This window comes from Meles meles, chromosome 16 (assembly GCF_922984935.1).
Source record: "Meles meles chromosome 16, mMelMel3.1 paternal haplotype, whole genome shotgun sequence".
Lineage (NCBI taxonomy): Eukaryota > Metazoa > Chordata > Mammalia > Carnivora > Mustelidae > Meles > Meles meles.
This window is the reverse complement of record NC_060081.1, coordinates 65,961,039-65,985,775: the sequence shown is the minus strand read 5'-3', so window position 1 is coordinate 65,985,775 and position 24,737 is coordinate 65,961,039. Positions and strand designations below refer to the sequence as shown.

The following is a 24,737-nucleotide window of genomic DNA, read 5'->3' as shown; positions in this document are numbered from 1 at the left end:
GTCACCACAGAATTAATCTTGGCTCTAACACTCCCTTCTGTGTGAGTTGAGAGGGCCACTTGACCCCTCTGTACATTAATTACCTTGTACTTACAATAGGGGATAATAACCTGCCTCACCAGGTTGCAAGCATTAAGTGAAAGCAAATGAGATAAACTATGTAGTCAGTGTCCAGTGTAGGGCCTGGCATGGAGCAGGTGCTTGAAGGAAAGCATGCTTCTTGCATTTGTCAGGGTGCAAAAGCTTCTGCTGTGGTCATGCTTAACCCCTGAGGGATCAGCAACGTAAGACAAGTTGTTATTCTGCACTTAGAAGGTTAATGCTGATATGGCTGCCCAGGTGACTGGTTGGCTCTCTTCCAGCGTGTGTCTCAGGGATCTACACATCATTTTCCCTTTGATGCCACTGCCTTCCCCTATAGTTTTAAAGGTCCTCACAGCAGGGGCAGGTGAGGAAGGCTTTGTGTAAGAATCATTTTTATGGGCCAGTCATGCAACATGCGAATGGTGGATATCACTTTGTTACATGCAGTTCTAGGGCTTCCTACCTGGTCTTCCCCAGATGGAAGTAGCTTGGAGACACAATGCTCTTTCTTTTCTCTTTTTTCTTTTTTTTTTTAAATAGAGGTGGGGAGGAGCAAAGGGAGAGGGGGAGAAAGAGAATCCTTTTTTTTTTTTTTTAAAGATTTGATTTATTTGAGAAAGAGTGCACATGAGTAGGGGGAGGGGCAGAGGAAGAAGGAGACTCAGACTCTGTGCTGAGCAGGGAACCCAACGATGGGGCGCCGTCCCAGGTCCCTGGGGTCATGGCCTGAGCTGATGGCATATGCCCAACCACCTGAGTCACCCAGGTGCCCCATCTCTTATGTGCACAAGAGAGAAGACCCAAACAGTTTGCCATACAGGTAGCATGGTCTTGGTCAATCTTTCCTTCTCTAACCCTGGAGGCTGATCTCCGTTTAGGATGCAGAAGTTCCTAGTGGACACTGGAGATGCTGCATGTGCCCCTTGCTTATCAATTCCAGCACATCAGGATCTGTTGTCCATGGCATTGACCTGATTCATTTGTCTCTCCAGGCTGGGCTCCTGGCAGGTGATGGCAGGGAGATTGTAGAGGAAGGAGGTTGGCTCTCTGGAGAGCAATACACCTGTTGCCCTCACTGTTTTTAAATTGTAAGCGTAGTGGGTGTGGGGCATTCACACTCTACTGCAGTTTGGGAAGTTTGTAGAAGTGATTTGGGAGGATCACTTGGGGTTTGCCAGACAGGCCACATGGGGAGGGAGCTTCCTAGGTGGGATGGGAAAGAGGCTGAGCCCTGGAAGAGCAAGCTGAGCACAGGGGGCTCTGTGCTCATTGTTACTGTTACTTCGAAGCAGAGCTTTGTCTGTGTCATGTGTCCTGTCGCATTACTGGTTCATTCATTCAACAGATACTGAAGCCCTACTATGTGCCAGAGCTGTTCGCAGCTGTTCCGATGCTTACTGTCTAGTGAAAGCTGATTGATTACCTTCCTCCTTGCCTTTCAGAGGCCCTCCTCCTCCACCGTACTCGGGCTGATGTGTCCTCTCCTACCCTTTCCTCTCATGGCCTGGGCCTCCTGTCCTTGCCTGTTGACCTTTGTCCATGCACACTGGTCACCGCCCTTCTTCCTTCAGTTCCCTGGATTACCAGCCACTCATGGCTGCTCCGTGTGACCAGCTCTCTCCCAGGAGTGGGGTAGAGTGGAAGTACAGGAGAGCCTAGGACAGGAAACTGTTTCTGGGACCCCAAGCCCGTGGTCCCCTCTCACCCACACCAGCCGCAGCCTCTGTGGCACGATGCTGAAATGCGTGCGGGTTTCTTCATTGACTTGGTGACTGTTAGTCTGTCTTGCTGAAGAGTGATAGCAGGCTGCTTCTGTGGACCACTGGATAGCCCGGGCCGCGGACTCTGTTGGATCTGCACTAAACAATTGTTGGATGGGGCGCCTGGGGGGCTCCGTCGGTTAAGCGTCTGAATCTTGATTTCGGCTCAGGTCACGATCTCCAGGTTGTGAGATGGAGCCCTGCGTTGGGCTCTGCACTGGGCGTGGATCCCGCGTGAGACCCTCTTTCTCCTCTGTCCTCCCCATTCCCTGCTTGTGCTCCTGGGCTCTCTCAAATAAATGCATCTGTAAACAACAACGATTGTTGAATTGAAGAAGGAATAAACGAAGTTCTTTATTTTAGTTCCTACCAAGGCATCAGCCAGTTTCCTCAGAGGAAATTTTTTACTGGCTGTCACCTTCCTTGGGTTTCTGCTTTTTATTGTTTCTTGCATTCCTCTCTTCCTCTCCTCTGCTTTTTAATCTAGATATCTACACAAGACACCCCAAATTCCTGTTACCTTTTTGGACTATATTATTGAATACTCTCTACTCAAGCCCAAAGCCCTGTATTAACAAAGTAGGTCCAGCCTTTCTTAGCCCAGCCAAGACTCCAAATTGGGGTGCTAAGGGCCAGCTCTGCCGCGTTCTCATTCACAGCAAGGAAGGAAAGTGGAGAAAACCTTTGGAGCCTTTGGCAATGTAGTTTTTTTTTTTTGTTTTTTTTTTTGAAGTGGTGTTGTGACTGTCTTCCATATTACAACTATCAACAGGACTTCCACCCCACTAAGCAGAGGACATCCCAGGCCTGGGTGCAGAGAAGGGCTTTCGTTCTTGACAGCTGGTGTGATGTTAGGGGAGGCTGTAGACACAGGCTGGGGCTAGGGAGGGACGGCTTCTGCATGTGGACCAGAACCAGGTGTGCCTGGGTGATGGGGAAGCAGGAGTGTGGAAAGGAGGGAGATGGTGCTGTGATGAGACCTGAGCAGCAAGGAGATGGGGAAGCAGTGGCAGAGCTGGACTGGGTGTGAAACTGGGCGTGGGAGACGAATCCAGAAGCTGCCGTAGAATGCTGGGTCCCACCAGCTCACCCTGGGTACCCTTCCTCCCCGCTGGACCCCTCCTGCTGGGTCTGCCAGAGCCCTGATCAGTCCTCATTCAGGATGTCAGCGGCCCCTGTTTCTCCAGGCCGACCAGCATCTCCTCCTTGGAGCCCTGGTTCTGTGCCCCTTATCTTTGTCAGCATCACTTGGAGGGGACCTCCAGCCCCCTGAGCATAGGCTTAATAAATCCTTGTCAGAATTGAATTGATACAACGTGCTATTAAAATGGTGGATGACTTTAAACACCGCGAACGTTGGCTTTACTGTCTTCCCAGTGCACGATTGTCTGATTCTTCCACAAATTTGATTTTTATGCCATGAAACAGGAGTTTTCACCAACTGCTTTCATAGGGCAGGGGATAGATGTGGGGGAATTTATTCTTTGCCACTTACTCTTGGCTTTGTCACCCCATGTCAACCTCGTGGTGTTTCTGTCCAGTGGCTCTTTCCCGCCACGTTACCGGTGAGGAGCCTGGGATGCGTGTGAGGCTGCAGCTGGCCCACATCTGCACGGCTGAGGTCTGAGGCTGGTCTGGCCGGGCTCGAGAGCTGGGGTTCTCTCTGCTGTCCCCAGGGTCTCTCCCTGTGGCAGGAAGCAATCACAGAGGCATGCCCTGGCATCCATTTTTCCTGCTTAGAATGAGCTGTTTACTTTCTCAGTAAGGAAGATTGAAATCACTGTAACTGGCCTTATTAACTTTTTTAAATGGGGGGGGGGGGCTCTGCCTGCAGATACCAGCACCTTTCTCGAGAGCACCAAAGCAAATATAAAAATCCAATTTGCTTGCCTTTTTTTTTTCAATCTTCTCCAGAGTTTAACATTCTGAGCTGTAAATGAAGAGCTGATGAGACGGGGGTAACGAACCAAGCCTCAGACACAAGGATGTATTTACCCATATCTCTTTTGTCTGTAGGCGGCTGTTCCTTTGATGAGCACTACAGCAACTGTGGTTATAGCGTGGCCCTGGGGACCAATGGATTTACGTGGGAGCAGATTAACACGTGGGAGAAGCCCATGCTGGACCCAGCGGTGCCCACAGGTACGTGACCCACGGTGTTCAAGGCTGTGTTGAAGATGACTCACTTTTGGGATGGCTTGTGGGGACAAACTTTCTTAGCGATTGGGCTGTCTGAGAGGGCAATCGACTGTTTCATTGGTAGTAAGTTTCTCATCCCCAGGGGTATTCAAACCAAGGCTGGGTGAATTCTTAAGGTAGGTGGTAGGAATCATATGTCACAGGGATTCAGGAACCTTTAGCATTTCTTTTAGTTCAAGATCCTAAGATTTAGGTACAAGTTAGGACGTCCCTGGGTTTTGCTTGGGAACCTAAGAGTAGTTGGATTTTGTGGGAGAGAAATTCTGAAGAATGAGGTTATTCCTTTTCTTCCAGGACACAGACACATAGCTTGTATATATCTAGGGAAACTAGCACAGTCAGAATATTGCTCACAAAGTTAATGTTCTGACATCCCGAATGCCCAGCTTATCCTTGACCAGTGGAGCTAAAGGGCTGATGTACTTTCGTGATGGATAGCTGCTTCCGGCAGGTGTGTAAGAGTGACAGCTGATGTGTTCTAGGGGAGATACGCTAGGAGAGGAACACTCAGAATACAATTGGGGTGGGTTAGACCTGGGTGAGTGGACTCTTGGAAAGGCTTACCTGGGGACCTAAGCTGGGAAGTGTTGCCACTCTGGGAACATGAGGGTCATCTCTTTGAATGTGTGATCCCTGGGTCAGCGGTAAAGATGCCAGGTTGTTGGAGAAGCAGCATCGTGTCTGTGGTTCCTCCCTGCCCAAAGGAGTTCCCACGGGTTACCTCTAACCCACATGTTTGTCTTATTTTTTCCCCAAGACCTTCGGGCACTCTTCCTCACTTTGGCCACTAAGTATGGGAGATCTCAGACTTGTTCTATACTGTTTGCACGTGTATTAAGTTCTGCAGAGAAACAGAATGAATAGGACATAGAGATGCGTTTAAGAGGAGATTTAGTACGGGCATTGGCTCACACTGCTGAGCAGTCCCATGCCCTGTGGTCTGTGAGCTGGAGAACCAGGAAAACCGGTGGTTCGGTTTTCGGTCCGAGTCTGAAGGCCTGAGAATCCAGGGATGATGGTATACACCTGATGGGAGTTCGAAATCCCAAGAATCAGGAGCACTGATGTTTGAGGGCGGGAGGAGATGAGTGCCCTTAGCTCAAGTAGAGAGAATGAATTCACCCTACCTTCCCCTTTTTGTTCTGTTTGGTCCCACAAGGGAGTGGATGATGCCTCCAGAGTGGGGGAGGGCCGTCTGCCTTATTCAATTTGCCAATTCAAATGCTAATCTATTCTGGAAATCCCTCCTAGACACTCCCAGAAATAATGTTCTAGTAGCAATTTGGGCGTCTCATAGCCCAGGGAAGTTGACATACAAGAGTAACCATCACAGTCTGGCTGCCTGCACCGCCCCCCCACCCCGTGCCTTCATTTGCCATCAGACCTCTTGTATGAACTCTAGACCTACACCCGCACTGCCTGGCTGCCGCGTCTTCTTGCCATGCTCTGGGGAGAGGGTTCTGACAGGAGGCCACTAAGCCAGAGACAGAGAAGATCCTCAGGGATGTGCAGGTAAGGGTGTGGCCTGCGTGGCCTCAGTGACTGTGAGTTTGACTCCAAAGTAGGTTACTGGGTGGTTCTGTATAGTTTGAGTTAAGGGTGTAAATTGTGTAAATTTTTCATGAGTATAGATACCAGCCCCAGGTGAAATAAATCAGTGTGACGGTACAGAATTGAGCTTTGCAGATCTGGTAGGATCTTGCTTGGCCGTGAACAGAGTCACCAACAACTACACATGCCCCTTCGTAAGGTGACCGTGGGACAACCTGTATGCCTGTTGCCCCATCGTCATTTTTAACATGGCTGACTTTATTCTCAGAAGTGTCTTGGTTTAGGTGATAGAATCGCTCATTCTGTTAGGGACCCACCGAGGCCAGAACAGTCTGCTGAAACATACCGCATGCTCCGTTTTGCCTGGCCATTGTTGTGGTCGGCAGGATCCATCCAGATCTTTGGGTATGTGCATGTGTTTTGCATGCACACATATGCTCTTCCTGCCTCTCCTTAGCCCACCTGTAGGGGCCTGTAGGCTCTCTAAACACAACAGCTCCAGCACTGAGCTCCCGATTCTCATCTCCCACTCCCTGTGCGCTCGCTTTGCCATGTTCCTTGTCAGGAAAGACCACTCTCCACAGAACCTTCTCCTCCACCTCATTCTCTTGTTCTTCCCCTTGGTGTCTCAGCATAATCACGGTTTTCTTACGATAGCATTTCCGAGATACTTCAGCTTGGATCAGTTCTTTCTGCAAATGCTCCCATTGTGTCCGACGCTTTTTCTCAACAAGCGTGTCACAACAATGCGCGTCACAGTGGGTGTTGTTCGTTCTGTGTATGTTTTACTCCCAGATGAGACATTCTTTGTGCCTGGGGACCATGACAGTCCTGTGCATAGCTCTGTCTTAGTGTTTAGTACAGTGCATCCTGCCTATTATGAACAAAGTAACAGTTCTTTGGATGGATGCATGGATGGATGGCCAAAGAGCCTTGATCAAGTGTATTTTGCTTTTTTTAATTCAAAGATTTTGTTCCTTATTATTTCTTTTTTGAATTGAGGTACAGTTGACATACAATGTTATATTAATTGTGGGTGTGCTCTGTAGTGATTGAACAAGTCTGTATGTTATGCTGTGCTCACCCCAAGTGTCACCATCGTCTGTCTCCATACGCTGCTGTTATAATACCATTAATACTCCCCATGCTGTGCCTTTCATCCTCGTGAGCCAGTCTCATTCCATAACTGGAATTCCATATCTCCCACACCCTTCACCCATTTTGCGCACGCCCCTATTCTCCTTCCCTCTGGCAACCATCGGTTTATTCTCTGGACTTATGGGTTTGATTCTGCTTTTTGTCTCTTCATTTGTTTTTTTCGACTCCATGTGTAGCTGAAAATCAAATGGTATTTGTCTTTCTCTGACTTATTCACTCTCAAGTGTTCCTTAAATGGAGAAATGAATGATAACCTTCTGGAAATGCCTTTGGGCCCTCTATTACCTGATGCAATTTTCATCTTTCATCATTCAAGGTGAATTCATTCAAGATGAATTTTTCATCTTTCGTATAATCTTTCCATTTTACAGATTGGGAAACCAAGGGTCTGAAAAGCTGAGGGACACTGCTTTTCCCACCATGCCAATCTCTCTTCCCAAAGGAGTGACTCTTCTAATCTTGATTTTCTCAGCCCTCATTATGGCAGAGTGTCATTTCATAAATACTGGATTGTGCTAATACAATCTTCTGAGCTTTTCTAAATAAAGGCATTTGATAATGATCACTGAAATTATTCTGTCATGATGCGCTGGTGGATTTCCACGGCTCTGTGTGCTTCTTAAGCAGAGAGGCATGAAAGTGAATTTGGATTAGGCAAAATTGTTTGTTCTTCTCCTGGGCAAAAACTGAAATCTTACTTTCCTTCTGTAAAACCAGCAGTTTCCATCCTTTGGGAAGTCTGGTTTGAGTCTTTTTATTCAGATGTTCGACAACCTTTGACTGATCCCCTTCTGTGTGACAGACCGTGCTGGGGTATGGATGGATCACACAGTGTCATTTTGGCACTTAGTCCCTCTGCTGGCTTCTCCTGGCACATGGGTCGAGATCTGAACTCCTTGCTACAGCCTGCATGATCTAGTGTCCTCTCTAAGCCCCTTTTCTTCTCCGAATGCCCCCAGACACACTGGCTCCTGTCGGTTCCTTGGAAACCAAACAACTGCCGCATCCTTTCCTGGTTCAGGACATTTGCACATGCTATTCCCTTTCACTGGAATGGGCTTCTCCACTCTCCGCTTGGCCGGTTTCTTCAGGCCTCAGCTCAAGTGACTCCTCAGGGGGATGGTCCCTTGCCAGTCTGTGTAAAGAAAGAGTCCCTCCTTGTTCTTCCCATAGTATCCTATTCTTGGCTTTCAATGTTCTCGACACAAATGTGTTTCCGGACCAGCTTACTCCATTCCTATGCTATAGATCAGTCCAGACTCTGAGCCCTTAACCCCAATGCCTCAGCTTTCTCTTCTTTAGCATGTGAATCAGTGTGAGAGTCAAACAGAATGATGCCTATGTGAGTGCGAAGTGTCTGCACATAGTAGGGCTTCATTGGTCCTTGTTGCTCAGTGTTCGGTTCTGGTTCTTACAGTCTCTGGAACTGTAAGCAAGTTCTCTAAGGAGAACTTCAAGTTCACTTCCTTCAAGTTCACCTGACCCCAGATGCTGTTTTACCCGGGTGCACCCACCCAGCAGGTGCTCTGCACGGGTCCCTGAGGGACCCAGAGAGGCTTTTCAGTACAGGGTACTTGCTGCCCCGAGGACTTGCACACCTCCTCTATCGGAAGGCAGATAGTTAATTTAGTGCTGCACAAAGTCACTCTCAGAGTCTTTTCCTCATCTCTTTCCATGGGCCGAGCCCTTGGCCTGGCATTCCAGGCCTCAAAGCTGGTTTGGTCCTGACCTCATCTTCGTTAGGGCTACCCCAGAGGGGTGGGGGTTGCTGCATCTACAGAGCCTCCCTGGAAACCTCGGTCTGGTCCCTGGCAACCTCGGTCTGGTCCCTGGCACTTCCTGCAGGTAGGTGCCTCTGGTTTCTAGCTCTGCCTTCCCCAGCCTTGGCATAGTGTCCACGTGTCCACCCTGGGAGACAGTCCGAGGCCCAGTTGGGATGGGGGCCTCCTTGGGAGCTGGAGGGAGATTCAGGACCGTAAGTGTCCTTTCGAAAGGGCTAAAGCCAGAGGCAATGGGACTTGGGAGGTGTCCCTCAGTTTCTCCTGCTCATAGGCTGTTTGGGTGTTGGTATGCGGTGAGGCTGACTCTCAGGCTGAAACCCAGGTGTGCTAGAAATGCTGCCTTTGTATCAACTTCTCCCTTCCGTAGGGGTTTGCAGATGTCCTGGGGACTTTAACACGTCAGGCTGTTGCAGTTTCCTCTTAGAAGCCCACTGTCCCATTCCCATGGTCCCTTTGGGTCTAGTAATTCTCCTGCTGCTCCCCAGGCTCCCAGGTCCCCAGGACCTTGTGTGGGTGCAGCCAGCCCAGGAGCATCACCCAGCATCCTTTCAGGAGCTGGTGCCACAGAGCGGTATGGGGCCAGCAGGACCCATCCCTCACCCTCCCCACTGTGGGAGAGTCTCTCCTCACTTTCAAAACCCCGAAGGCATGACATTGTTGGCCTGACCCTTGTCGAATGCCTCATCTCTTGAGTACGTGTAAGCATTCAAACAAGAGAGGAAAGAAGGAGCCCTTGACTTCAGGCTCCTCCTTCTCTGCATCTTGCACAGATTTCTAGAGCAGAGACATGCCAAGGTCCTCGTTAGTTGCCTGACTGGAAGGGGCAGATGTTAGGAAACATCAGAGAAAACATACACAAGCATTCGCACAGATGGGATTACTGCAACCAGTTGGCCTGCCGCAGAGGCGGGCACGGCCTCCATGTTGTGGTGCCCGTTTCTCTTTATACTACTGGTCCTGGGCGGCCCTCACGCAGTAGGCCTGGTGGAGGGAGAGCGACACAGACACACGGGGGAGGTGGCCCCGTGAAGACAGAGGCAGAGATTGGAGCCATGCATCTATGGGCCACGGAATGTCACAGATTACCAGCAGACACCAGAAGCCTCCTTCCCTGGAGCCTTCGGAGAGAACAGGTCCCTGCCAGCCCCTTGATTTCAGACTTGTCGACCCCTGTCTCTCTGAGAGGATACGTTTCTGTTGTCTTAAGCTGCCCAGTTCGTGGCAATTTGTTATGGCAGCCCTAGGACACGGTTCCTGGGGCCATCACATGCCTGTATCCTGATCCCATCACCTTGTCCTACAGTGGGACTCACAGCAGAGTGCTGGAAGGGTTGGAAACTTTCCTTCCCTTGAAGAGAACTGACATTCTTCTCTGTGTTGATTCTAAACAAGAATTCGATTAGATGAAATGTGTGGGAAAATCCTTCATGTGCCACCAACCTGCGAGCTCAGGGATCCTGTCTCCTCTTTCTTTGGAGAAAACCAAGCCCCAGAATGATAAAGCGATTGGTCCAATCTCATGCAAGTTCTGTATGAAAGAGGAGTGAGGCTTCAAATCCGGGGTAAACATATGTGGTATCCGTGGCAGTGTCCTCAACTAAACATCTTTTCAAGTTGTTGCTGTTTAAAGTCATGATCTGTGATTGCAAAAATAGTGTATATTCAGTGTAAAGAATGAGCATAGTAGAGGTAGATGAGGAACAAAGTAAGAGCCATATCGGCACACGCACTTACATAAATCTATATTTTTCTCCTTCCTGCTATTTTTAAGCCTTTCCCCATGTCCTTGAATATTCCTCAAAAGCATATTTTCTAAAGGCATCATAGTTTTCCATTACAGTGATGTTTTTTGATTTATTCAAGCACACTATAGTATTGCATATTTAAGTTCTTTGCAGTTACCCACTCCTGAATCATGTTGCAGCGAAAGTTCTCATACATATACCTCCATGCTCCTCTCATGCAGAAGTGCTCCCATTCGCCTTCATATGTATGGATTTCTGTAGTCCCTTGTGTACCACGCACAGAGTGATTGTGTATTACTTTTGACATCTGAGAGAAGAATATCATCCGTGTGTCAAACATGGAATCGTGGATACTTGCCTCTGAAGTCATGTAGGGAACCTCCGTGGTGCGTTCTGAAGCCATCAACACAAGTCAGGAGATGGTCATGGTCCCCTTGAGTGCGCCATGTTCCAGCCCTTCAGGCACTGGTTGGAGACCTTCTGAGGATTAGCAGGAATGATGCTCAGAATAGTAATCAGCCAGAGAGCCATCCAGGCGCTGACAGGTCAAGGTGGATATGGGCTGTAAGAGCAGATTGGGCTCCCAGTGCTTCTTCGCCAGGCGATGAGCCGCTTCGTAGTCTGCTGCTCAACTCGCTTCTGTTCTCCTGGGAGGCGGGGCAGTGGACATTTGCCCTGCAAACATTTGAATTGTTCTTATTAGTAATTGAACATTTTCGTGATCGGACGCTGGCATCTGTCTCCCGCCTCAGCCTCCCCTTTTGCCCTCTCTGCTTCCCTTTCTCCTTCTATATAATCATGTGAGGGAGGCCTTTGTGTTCTTGTTTTAGGAGTCCAGCCTCCAGTTCTCCCTGATTTTGAGAATCTCCCACTATGGGGCATCTTGGTGTGGAATGTGGAACTTGCTGGAAGGTGAGGGTGCCAGGAATTTACTACCCCTGGCAGCCTGGGTGTGGTTGGACATGCGGTCTGGATGCAGCCTGCTGCCCCTTCCTGCCCAGGACTTTCCATCTAGGGAGGACAGGCCAGAGGCCTGTGCCATGGGGTGCCCAGTGATAGGCGTGGTGTCTGAGCCACAAGAGATAATGAATGAGGTTGGCACACTGCCTTCTTGGTTCCCTAGATCTCCCGTAATTTTTGCTTATTTTTCAAGGCTATCTCTAGCTTCCTGTTCATGATGAGCCTCCCAGTCTCCTTCTAGAACATTCCATTTTGGGAAAGATTGTCCTAGTTGACTTTTCTTGTTTTCAGCCCCAAACCTTGCAGGTCACACCATCATGCCTTTGGCTAGAAAGGCATTTTCCTCTCTCCCTTCCTCTTACATCAAAATGCTGAACATGGTGAGTGCTGTGAAATGTGTGAGCCTGACGATTCACAGACCTGTACCCCTGGGGCAAATGATACATTTTATGTTAATAAAAATAAATAAAAACAACAACAACAACAAATGCTAAACAGATTTCACCTCCTCCAGGAGGGCCTCCCTGATTCTACCCACATGGAATAGCCTCTTCTCTGTCCTCCTGTGGCTGAGTTTTTATACCTTTGATTCCTCCCTGAAGCTGTGAGCTACTTGAGGGCCTGGGCTGCTTCTCAGTGCTGCCTTCTCTGTGTTCTGCATGGGGCTTGACAGAGGGAACGTGATCCACTTACAAACTAAATTATCATTAGGGGTAAGCGTTGGGAAAGTCAAGAGCAAGCGGCTGTCAAGGAAGTTTTGGGAGAGCCCTGGACGGGTTGCTGCTTTCTCTGGCATGTTCGTGGTGCTCAGAGCATCTGCAGCTTTCCCATCTGGAGTGCCGCCTCAGCCTGATGAAACTGCCATCATGATGGGTCGTCTGGTCCCAGGGCCTGGCTTGTTGAGCCTTGTTTGCTCTAGAGTTGATCCTTGGGGCAAATGGAAGGATCTTGGGGATTATCCCTTCCTTCACTCTGGGGCCTGGCACAGTCCCACAAGTGTGCGGATCTGCCTGTGGCGCATGTAAGAGGCTCCCCGTTGTATGGGGAGTATGATATGTCCCCAAACCGCCCTACTGTTTCTTTAATGCAGCGCTTACATTGCCGCGATCGGGAAGTGGAGGCCTTTAACCATCCTTAATCACGTGGGATATTATTATTGATTGGCCTAAAGCTGTGAGCTCTTAAGTTCCCATTTAGCCACTGTTAAGTCAATACATTTTTTCTTCCCTATTTAATGATAAATATTACACATTCATTTTTAAAGAAATGCTGAGCCTATCCATATATGTTAACTCTCTCCGTCTCCATCTCTGTTCCCTCAAATATCACGTTTAACAGGTTGATGTGTATCGAGAAAGAGGAGGGGAGGGGAGGGGAGGGAGGGAGGGAGAGTATATGGATGTGGTATTAGCAATGATGATAGGAGGGAAGCAGTATTTATGTGGTGCTTCTGATGCGACAGGTACCATCCTAGGCATCTTAAATGTATTCCTTAATCCACTAAGAGTGCTCTGATGCAAATACTATGATCTGCATGTCACAGATTAGGGAGCTGGTGTCACAAAAATCTTCTGTGACTTGCCCAAGGTCGTAGTTAGCCTGTGGTGGAGGCAGGATTTGCCTGCAGGCAGTCTGTGCCCAGAGTCCGTACTCTGGACCACCTCATTCTAGTGTCTCCTGGGAATGCCAACGATGAATCAGGTTGTGGTTCCCAACAGCTGTGTCATTACCTTCATAGCACCCACTTGGATCTAGCGTTCACCTGCCAGGGCTGCATGGTCTTTCACCAGAGGGAGGCACCATGTTTATTTAACATCCAGGAAATGGCAGTGGGAGAAGAAAAGGAAAAGCCAAAATGTGCCCCACATGTCCAAATAAAAGACAAGATCTTTGTCTCCAAACAGCTCTTGGAAAAGTTCTTACGGGGCATTTTTTTATATTATGGGATGGTCTTTTGTGTACTTTGAACCATAAAATTAATTAGGGAAAGTACATTAACCTATAGTGACCCCAATCAGGGTGAGTTTGGGATGTTTACAGTGATAACAGAATTGGTAGGGGGAAAAAAGGCAAGAAAATTGAAGACAGGCTTAGTGTATTATTCTGGAGGATATGAGCACATGAGAACAAGTGATAAGGATGGCTCGGAAAAGCAGCAGAAGGGATCTTTTTGATGATGAAAATATACATGGGTTAGTAACTGGGAAAATAGTTTTGTTCTAATATCCACATGGATGCTTGCCTTGATATCCAGCTTTCTGTGATATCCAACCTCAGTTCAAAAATCATCAAAACATAAAGACACCCTACCAAATGGAAGAAGATATTTGCAAATGATCCTATCTGATAAGGGGTTAATAGCCCAAATACCTAAAGAACTTATACCTCAACACCAGAAAAGCCAAATAATTTAATTAAAAAATGGGCAGAGAACTTGAATAGACATTCTTCCACAGATGACCTACAGCTGACCAATAGACACATGAGAACATGCTCAAACTCATTAATCATCTGGGAAAGACAAATTCAAGCCACAGTGAGAAACTTCTTTACATCGGTCAGAATGGCTAAAATCAAAACCACAAGAAATAATGTGTTGGCAAGGATGTGGAGAAAAAAGGAACCTTTGGGCACTGTTGGTGGGAATGCAAATTGGTGCAGCCATTGTGGAAAATAGTATGGAGCCTCAGAAAGTTAAAAATAGACTTACATGATCCAGTAATGCCACTACTGGATATTTACCTAAAGGAAACAAAAGCACTAATTCAAAAAGATACAGTACCCTCCTTACTGTAGCAGTATTCACAATAGTCAAGATATGGAAGCAACTCAAGTGTCCATCAGTATGTGAATGGATAAGGAAAGTGTGTTACACTCACACGCACACACACACACACACTCACACTGAATTATTACTCAGCCATAAAAAAGAATGAAGTCTTGCCATTTACAACAACATGGGTGGAAATTGAGGATGTTGTGCTAAGTGAAGAAGTCACAGAAAGACAAATATTATATGATTTCACTCATGTGGAATTAAACAACAACAACAAAAATGAACAAAGAAAAACACAAACAAAAAACCAGATTCTTAAAAACAGAGAAGAAACTGGCAGTTGCCGGGGCAAGGGGATGGGAGAATGGATGAAATAAAGGGGATTAAGAATACACTTATCATGATAGAAACGTGTAGAATTGTTGGATCACTGTATTGTACACCTGAAACCATTATAACGTATGTTAATTATACTAAAATAAAAAAAATTCCAAAGCATTGTAGTCTTGTATCTATAAACAAAATACCTGAACTATATTTTCTAGATTATAAAAAACAATACATCTAAATGTTATAATTGAAGGTAAAGGCGATGTAGAGAGGTGTTGTTCAATCTAAGAAGTGCTTGCTCCGAGGACAAACCCAGATTCCAGTGGTGCAGATGACAAATTCAAGGAGTAATATGTAGGAATGGGTCATAAACCACTATTTTGTGACTGAACACATGTGCACCACTTACTGGGTGGTATTCTAGTTCTACTAGTGGCTGTTACTTTTTTTTTTTACCAGTTTAATACTTATATAGAGTGCGTACTATTAACTATCCCTATTTTACACATGAGGAAACTGAGGCTTAGAATGCGAAGTAACTCACCCAAAAGTTAGTCGTAAATGGAGGAGCTGAGATCTGAACCCAGGCAATCTGTCTCTAGAGTGTGTGCTCTAGACATGATCTTATGACATGATTTTAAGTATGTGTCCTTATATCATATCCTAGGCATCTTAAGTAGACATCTGAATAATTCATCTACATGCTGAATATTTCATGTTTTTAAAAAGCTGAAAACTTTTTGTGGGGTCTTCTCCCTGGGAAATAAGGGAAAGGTCCTACTTTTGGGAATTGGGGATTGATCATCCTATGAGTTTGTTGAATGGACTAAGCCATCAGTGGCCACCTCAATGCAGACAGAGTAAGCCTGTGGATTGTTCTGGATAATTTGTCACAGACCTCAATCTAGACAGCAGAGATGTCTTGCACCATGACTCTCAGTGTTCTGCTGCGTCTACTTCAGCCCCTCCTGAGACCAACAGGTCAAGAGGAAGATACTGCCCAGAATCCCCACAATCCTAGTGTTGCCAGCTCAGTGGAGAGGGTGAGGTTTCCATGGAATGTTCATCTGGTTTAGCTGCTGTTCTGGGATTGGGCTTCTCTAAGCGAACACCTTATTGAGTATATGGATTGTCTTGTCCTTAGGAAAAGGATTTTCTTTATGCTTTGAATGCTACAGTAATTTGGATTATACTTACATATTACATATTATAATCCATATTACAATTTGGATTATACTTACATTTGATAAGAAAAGTATAGTTTAGCAAAAATGTAATTTATTCTATTCAGTGCAAATAAGATGGCTCTTGTGTGACTCCATAAAATAGGGTCCAATAATCTGGAAAATCCCAAGAACCCATTGTAGTCCCATTTGGGAACGTCCCAGACCAGTCGTGTCCAGCATGGTGGCCACTGGACACATGTGGCTATTGGGCGCTTTACATGTGGCTACTTCTATACGTTTAAAATGCACACCAGAGTTTTGAAGACTTTGTATGAAAAAAAGAATGTCAAGCATCCATTAATGTTTTATATATTGGTTGTCTGTCAAAATGATTAGATCTTAAGATATCGTAGATTATTTGTTAGATATATCTTAGATTATACTTTAGGTCTATATCTATTATATATAGATTATATGTATCTTAGATTATATCTTAGATATATCTTAGCTATAATTAAGATTATATCTTAGGTAAAATCATTAAGATTTAATCAGCTTTCCTTTTTTTTTAACCTTTTAAAATGTGGCTACTAGAAAATTTGAAATTAATGTGTGTGGCTCACATTATATTTCAATTGTCTAGCACCATCCTAGATTATCAGATTTGCATTGAGTCGGTTGTACCAATTAGGAATGTCTCTTTCATAATAATAGCTAGCATTTCTTGAGCACATACTATGTACCAGGCACTTTAAATGTCTTTGCTCCTGAATGGTTAACAACAGCCCTTTGTAGTACCATTCTGCTCCCTGTTTTACTCTTGGGGAAACTGAGGCACAAAGAGATTAAGTAAGTTGCTCCTAGTCACAGAGGTACTAAGTGTCAGAGAGGGGCCTGGAACGAAATCAAGCCTAGTTCAGTGTCTCCCAGTGATGCTCTCGGGCTCGCCACCTTTTGACACACAGACATGGGACTGTGTTCACTTGACCCTTTGAACCTCAGTTTCCCTCATGAGGAGGAGGTTGGAACATCCCTGAGGCCCCTCCAGTGCTGCTCTTCCTGTGGTTTCTTTGTGCTCCTGTGGGAGCCATGGGAATATGGTGGGGCTGGGGTAGGCACTTTGTCTTCTACCAAGCTGTTCAGTTAGCCTGGCCCTCCTTACCTGGTGGGAAGGGAGACAGTCCTCAGTGCCTGTCCCAGCTCTGCCACTAATCTGGGACTTAGGGCAGGTCAGCTACTTTTCTCTGTCCTTCCCTGCATCTTTTTTTGTGAAATAAGTCTATAAGTTAGGAATCCTGGATTTTGGTCCTTGCTCTGGCATTAACATGCTCTATGGCCTTGGACCAAGCATCATTCCTTCCTGGGTCTTATTTACCTTATACATAAAATCAGGAGTTAATTTCTTCTGACTCTAGTGGTCTTTGCGTTTTAATTTATGATTCAAGAAGGAAAGGATACTTTTTTTTTTTTTTAAGATTTTATTTATTTATTTGAGAGCGAGAGTGAGAGAAAGAGCAAGCGTGAGCAGGGAGAGGAACAGGTAGAGGGAGAAGCAGGCTTTCCACTGAGCAGGAGCCCGACGTGGGGCTCGATCCCAGGACTCTGGGATCATGACCTGAGCTGAAGGCAGGTGCTTAACTGACTGAGCCGCTCAGCCACCCCGAAAAGGGTACATTTTTAAAGGGAGGAATTAAGTGACACATTTATAAAATACAATGTCTGTAAAAAATCCTTTGGTCTTATCCCCTCATCTGTCTGTCTGTCTTTGTCAATCATGGTAGCTGGAAAGAATCAGCTTGACAGGGGAATTTGTCTTCATGAGTGTGCACAGATGGGCACGGGAAGATAAACCTCCCTGTCAACTTTCCTCCGTTCTCAGAGCTGCAGTGATCTACCCCAACCCTTAAGATCTTGTGTACGTCTTCAGATTTTATTTTCCTGCTGTCACTAATCAGTGAGACATTTGGTCACTTTAGAGAAATTTCCCCATTCTCTAAGAAAAGACTTGCCCTCCTTCTGCGCCACCTCATCCATACAGTGTTGCCACTATGCTCTGTGCTGATACATGCCACTTCAGTTTCGGAAAGCAACCGTTACTGTAGCAAGCTGGTTTTTTGTTTGTTTGTTTTTTTAATTTCTTTTCAGTGTAACAGTATTCATTGTTTTTGCACCACACCCAGTGCTCCATGCAATACGTGCCCTCCCCAGTACCCAACACCTGGTTCCCCAACCTCCCACCCCTGACCCTTCAAAACCCTCTGATTGTTTTTCAGTGTCCATAGTCTCTCATGGTTCATCTCCCCTTCCAATTTCCCTCAACTCCCTTCTCCTCTCCATCTCCCCTTGTCCTCCATGTTATTTGTTATGCTCCACAAATAAGTGAAACCATATGATTCTTGATTCTCTCTGCTTGACTTATTTCACTCAGCATAATCTCTTCCAGTCCCGTCCATGTTGCTACAAAAGTTGGGTATTCATCCTTTCTGATGGAGGCATAATACTCCATAGTATATATGGATCACATCTTCCTTACCCATTCGTCCTTTGAAGGGCATCTTGGTTCTTTCCACAGTTTGGACACTGTGGCCATTGCTGCTATAAACATTGGGGTACAGATGGCCCTTCTTTTCACTACATCTGTATCTTTGGGGTAAATACCCAGTAGTGCAATTGCAGGGTCATAGGGAAGCTCTATTTTTAATTTCTTGAGGAATCTCCAAAGTGGCTGCACTAACTTGCATTCCCACCAACAGTGTAAGAGGGTTCCCTTTCTCCACATCCTCTCCAACACATATTGTTTCCTATCTTGCTAATTTTGGCCATTCTAACTGGTCAAGGTGGTATCTCAATGTGGTTTTAATTTGAATCTCCCTAATGGCTAGTGATGATGAACATTTTTTCTTGTGTCTGTCAGCCATTTGTATGTCTTCATTGGAGAAGTGTCTGTTCATATCTTCTGCCCATTTTTTGATATGATTATCAGTTTTGTGTGTGTTGAGTTTGAGGAGTTCTTTATAGATCCTGGATATCAACCTTTTGTCTGTACTATCATTTGGAATATCTTCTCCAAGCTGGTTTTTAAACTTTGCTAGAATCTGCCAGTGTCTTTTAAAAATGCGTCCTCTCCCAAGCATTGTGTTCCTGATCAAGAAAACCAAGGTATACTTTCTCAGAATTCTCAAAGCATTACTTGTCACTAGTGAAGCGATTAAAAAAACTACGGATGAACAAAAGCCTGTGTTCTTTGTTAAGAGTGTTGAGAGTTCCTATGGTCAAAATAAGATTTAGAGCTTCTAGAAACCTTCTCAGCTCTAGGTGCTATCATGTACTGGCATGAGGAATCTGTCAGTTGGGGTTTAAGTAAGAATGCAGAAACCGCCCTAGGTATTTGAATCAGGAAGGTATTTAAGGTAGGGTGTTAGAGGTTTAAACCTTTGGAAACCCATATAGGGTTAAGTGACTTTGAACAAGGGTGCCAGGACCTCACCTTTGGAAACCCATATAGGGTTAAGTGACTTTGAACAAGGGTGCCAGGACCTCACAGTGCGGAAAGGACGGTCTCTTCAACAGGTTGTATTAGGAAAACTAGAGGGAAGGGCACAGTTGGACTCTTATACCATACCATCCGCAAAAATAAACTCAAAATGGATTAAAGACCTCAACCTAAGACTGAAACTATGAAAGTCCTAGGAGAAAACAAGAGAAAAGCTTCACGATGGATTCGGCAGTGATTTTTTAGATAAGACAACAAAAGCAGAGACAAAACAAAAATAGACAAGTGGGACTACATCCAACTTCAAAACCATGAATCAAAGGAAGTAGAGTGAAAAGGCAACCTGTGGAAAGGGAGAAAATATTTGCAAATCATGCACCTTTGAAAGGGTTAATATCTTGGCTGTATAAAGAACTCTTAAAACTCAACAGCAAAACACCCAAATAACTGGGTTAAAAAAAATGGGCAGAAGATATGAACAGACACTTCTCCAATGAAGACATACAAATGGCTATCAGACACATGAAAAAATGTTCATTATCACTAGCCATCAGGGAGATTCAAATTAAAACAACATTGAGATACCACCTAACACCAGTTAGAATGGCCAAAATTAGCAAGACAGGAAACAACGTGTGTTGGAGAGGATGTGGAGAAAGGGGAACCCTCTTACACTGTTGGTGGGAATGCAAGTTAGTGCAGCCACTTTGGAGAACAGTGTGGAGATTCCTGAAGAAATTAAAAATAGAGCTTCCCTATGACCCTGCAATTGCACTGCTGGGTATTTACCCCAAAGATACAGATGTAGTGAAAAGAAGGGCCATTTGTACCCCAGTGTTTATTGCAGCAATGGCTACGGTCGCCAAACTGTGGAAAGAACCAAGATGCCCTTCAACGGATGAATGGATAAGGAAGATGCGGTCCATATACACAATGGAGTATTATGCCTCCATCAGAAAGGACGAATACCCAACTTTTGTAGCAACATGGACAGGACTGGAAGAAATTATGCTGAGCGAAATAAGTCAAGCAGAGAGAGTCAAGTATCATATGGTCTCACTTATTTGTGGAGCATAACAAATAACATGGAGGACATGGGGAGATGGAGAGGAGAGGGAGTTGAGGGAAACTGGAAGGGGAGATGAACCATGAGAGACTATGGACTCTGAAAAACAACCAGAGGGTTATGAAGGGGCGGCAGGGGGGTGGGGGGGGGTGGGAGGTTGAGGAACCAGGTGGTGGGTAATAGGGAGGGCATGTACTGCATGGAGCACTGGGTGTGATCCCAAAACAATGAACACTGTTATGCTGTAAATAAACAAATAAAAATAAATATTAAATATTAAAAAAAAAAAAAGAAAATTGAAAAAAAAATGGGCAAAAGGGGCACCTGGGTGGCTCAGTGGGTTAAAACCTCTGCCTTCGGCTCAGGTCATGATCCCAGGGTCCTGGGATTGAGCCCCACAGTGGGCTCTCTGCACAGCGGTGAGCCTGCTCCCCCACCCCTCGCCTGCCTCTCTGCCTGCTTGTGATCTCTGTCTGTCAAATAAATAAAATCTTTTAAAAAGAATGGGCAAAGGACTTGAGTAGACGTTTCTGCAAAGAAGTTATAAAATAGCCAACAAGCATATGAAAAGATGCTCAACGTCACTAATCATTAGGGAAATGCAAGTCAAACTAGCTGAGCTATTGCTTTACATGCAGTAGTATGGTAGTAATAGTAACAACGGGAATAATCAACAGAAAATAATAGACACTGGGGAGGATTCCAGAAAGTCAGAACTCTTGTGCTTTGTTGGTGGAGATGTAAAATGATGGAGTCACTATGGAAGACTGTATGAAGTTTCATCAAAAAATTAAAGATCACTGTATGATACAGCAATTCTGCCCAAAGCAGGATCTCCAAGAGAGGGATGCACACCCATGTTCCTTGCAGCAGCATTCACGATAGTGAAGGAATGGAAGCAACCAAATGTCCCATCAACAGATGAATGGAATAAAGACAATTTGGTCTATACACAAAATGGAATAATACTCAGCCTTCAAAAAGGAAAGACTGTCACATGCTACAATGTGGACGATCCTTGTAGGCTTTATAATCCTGATGTTAAGAATTTATGTTAAATTTTTAGATTGTGCAAAATGGAAAATGATAACAGGTTATTTGCTTGGATGGAAAGACTACTCTCCTGCATTTGAAAGGAAATTTCCATCACCTCTGTCCTTGGAAAGGCTGCTGGAAGCATATACACATACAGAATTCTTGGACAATATAGCCCAGAAGGACATGCACAGAGGACCTGGAACAAGGCTGTTTAGTTTCTCTCTGACTCAGGATTTTCTTTAACCTACTGAATAAAGGTAATGCAATTGGAGGATGTGGAGATTAAATGAGATAATATGAGGACACAGGAACAAATGCTTGGTGCATGGGCACGTGGTAGGTCCTCTCCATCGTCCGCTTGCACCTCCTTGTCCTGCTCAGCTGGGGCTCACTGTGGGGGTGCAGTGTTAACTTGTCTCTGCTGAAGGGAAACCCTGAGGCCTTATCAGGTCTGAATTGTGCATCTGTGTTTGTGTGTGAGAGAGACTAGACAGTATGGCTGGGACACTGGTCCCTCCCAGCTGGCCACCTTTGCAGACCTGAGCCCATCTGTGCTAAGAGCTGGAGCCCTTTTGTCCAGGGCTCATGTGGGACCCTTGTTGAGCCCTGGCCTGGGATGGTACTGCCCATACAATGTCAGGAGGGCCAGACCCTGCTTGGGAAGGGGTCTTGACTGTAGGGAAGGGACAGGAACCAAGAGGAGGGGAGGCATCCCCTGGAGACGGGAGCACTTGGCTAAGTGGCTGGAGGGACTTTTCTGAACCCACTCGGCCCCTGATCCTTCAGACCCGGTGGTGCCCCCCTAGCCCGTCTTCCCCACCTCGGAGAGAGCTGGAGAGGTGGGGCTCGACCCCAGAAGATGCCTCACCCTAGGGAAGCAGTCACCCGTGACTCAGACCTGAGGTTTTACATTGCTTACCCTGCCCCACTCAGATTCTCTAGGCAAACCCAGCTCTTGGCTTTTCTCTCTCTGGCTTGTTTGTTATCATCAGGGGTAGAAGAGGAGCCGAGGGTCTTGCCACCTGTGATATGTCTACTGCCTTCATCGTATTTAGGAAATGAGTTTAACAAATCTGGAAACTCTTAGGGCAGGGTCCTCTTGATCACTTATAAAATTAATCATTAATTCATAAGCAGTTGTGCCTTAAAGTCAGTGCCCCTGTGGGTTTTGCTTCTCTCTTCAAGGGGGAATAAATACTGTGGAGGGTAATTCCCACATGCAAGGCCAAAATGTGCTTGCCCACTCTCCCATGTAGATAGTCACAGACAGAGCTAGCTGCACTTGGACGTGGACGGGGCCCTTCAGTGGGGGTATGAATCCCGAAAGTCAGCACTCTGTAGCATAGACTCGGGGAGTTAGAGCTCCTCGGGAGTCCCAGCGATGGCAAGCCCTTTGGATTTACACGATTTCAAGATTGTGCCTACTTCTTTCTGTAGGACCTCAGGCCTTGCTGGAGCGTAGGCCCTGCCGCGTGTCACCAGGGTTCCTAGCCCACCTGTGCGTGTTGGAGGCCTGGCTCTGCTCTTGGCCAGCCCATCCCCGGGGATGACTGAGGACCTCTCTCGGAATCTCAGTCTTTCTGTGTGTCACATGGAAATACACGGCTGCCGTCAAGATAGCGGAGGTAAACATACCTGGAGAACTCCATGTAGTCCTCTGGGTTACTTGTCGCCATGGTCACCATGCCCTTGACTGGCTGGGACCCGGCTTCCTGTCGCAAACACGTGTAGTGTTCTCAGCTAGGAAGACCACCCCCTCCTTACTCAGCCAGCCCATCTGAGGGCGGATTAGAACTGTTGTGGCTGTAAACCCAGCCAATATGGGTTGTAATACAGTAAATTATCACTTGTTTTGCAGTCTCGACGAGAAAAATAAATGCAATTACACTCATGAATGTTGAAAAATGAAGCAAAGCAATGTGGATCGGCACATTCGAGGTGCTTTTCCAAATGAAAAGCTGTGTACAATGAATGCTAATGGGCTCCCTCTCTCCCACTCCCTAGCATATGGTGTAAAGCGATCTTTCTGAATTAAGGAAGTAGCTGTGCCAAGTGCCCCAGGCACAGGAGAGGGCGCTGAATGGTACCCACCAGAGGAGACCCAGCAAGCAGACCTCAGTTTCCTCTCCTGACTGAGGACGCAGAATAGACCCAGTTTCCTAAAGCAGGTACTTGAGTGATCTCGGTGATGCCTCTCTACTTATGGAACCTGCCATGTCCTCTGTAGTTCTGTCACTGTGCCCAGCAAACATTCTCTGAGCACCTACTGTGTGCCAGGCATGAGGCTGATAGCCGTCGAAATGAATCTCATGGGCCCTGCCCCTCCTCCTCAACTTCCCCTGTCACCAAGGACGGATGGGCCCGAGGTAGCCCTGTACTGGCCACCGTGGTGGCCACCAGCCACATGGGACTCTTAAGCCCTTGGAAGGTGGCCAGTCCAACCTGAGATGCGCTTTAAATGTAAAATGCACACTACCCCTCAGAAACTAAGAACAAGAAATATGTAAAATATCTTGTTAATTTTTTATATTATTCAGATGTCGAAAAGATAGTATTTTAGATATATTGGGTTAAGTAAAACACATTAAAATGAATTTCACTGATTTTACCATTTTAAAGAAGGATACCAGAAAAAGGAAAACTACAAAAATGTGGCTTGCACTGTAGTTCTGTAGGACGGCACTGATCTAGCCCCTGCCTACCTGTTTCTGCATGTTTTCCACCACACCCTCTGCCCCCTTGCTGGTAGCAGTCCTGCAAGTTCTTCAGCCACACCAAGTTCTTTCATGCCTCAGGGCCTTTGCACTTGCCATCATCCCTTCCCAGAAGATTCTTCTTCAGCTCTTTCTCCAGTGTCACCTTTGGCAAGAAATACTCTCTGACCATCCTTACTAAATATATCTCTTTTGTTACACAGTAAAACACTTGTTCTTTTCTAACCACTTTTGTAATATTTAACTATTTTTATTTGTGTATCTGTTTCTTCAAAGAATGTTGGGGCAGAGAGCTCATCCTTCTTGTTTTCTTTTCTTCTGTACTAACTCAGTGCCTACCACAATAATTAGCAGGATGTAGGCACTCAGTTTTTCTTCTTAATGAATGAATGTGTAAATGTCACAAAGGACAAAATATTTTGATCATACGGAGATGTTGAAAGACATTTGAAAACACTTAATGGCGGGTCCTAATTTATCAGTCAGTCAGAGAAGGTCTGGGTGAGAAGCATATGGTATATGAAGAGTTTAAATGGGGAGAATTTGATGACATAGAGGTGGGGTCAGATTAAAGGCATTTGTAAGGGATGGGGAATTACCCAAGGGCTGTCAACAGTGGGGAGCTGGTTTTTTTTTTTTTTTTTAAAGATTTATTTTTATTTATTTGACAGAGAGAGAGATCACAAGTAGGCAGAGAGGCAGGCAGAGAGAGAGGAGGAAGCAGGCTCCCTGTGGAGCAGAGAGCCCGATGCAGGGCTCGATCTCAGGACCCTGAGATCATGACCTGAGCTGAAGGCAGTGGCTTAATCCACTGAGCCACCCAGGCGCCCCAAGTGGGGAGCTGTTATTAGGCCCAGGACTAAAGGGCAGTGGTAGGGAATGGTATTGTAAGATTGTCAGGCAGGCTGTAGAGGAA

At 46.0% G+C, this 24,737-nt stretch overlaps 1 protein-coding gene across 13 annotated transcripts in view; it reads left to right on the top strand.

Moving 5' to 3' along the window:
* PTPRT (protein tyrosine phosphatase receptor type T) overlaps window positions 1-24,737 on the top strand; it is a 1,093,025-nt gene that overhangs the window by 286,250 nt on the left and 782,038 nt on the right. For all 13 annotated transcript variants that reach the window (XM_045981319.1, XM_045981314.1, XM_045981318.1 and 10 more), the window contains exon 2: window positions 3,861-3,986. In XM_045981319.1, the coding sequence (XP_045837275.1) occupies window positions 3,861-3,986 (126 nt within the window). The remainder of the gene's footprint in view (window positions 1-3,860; window positions 3,987-24,737) is intronic.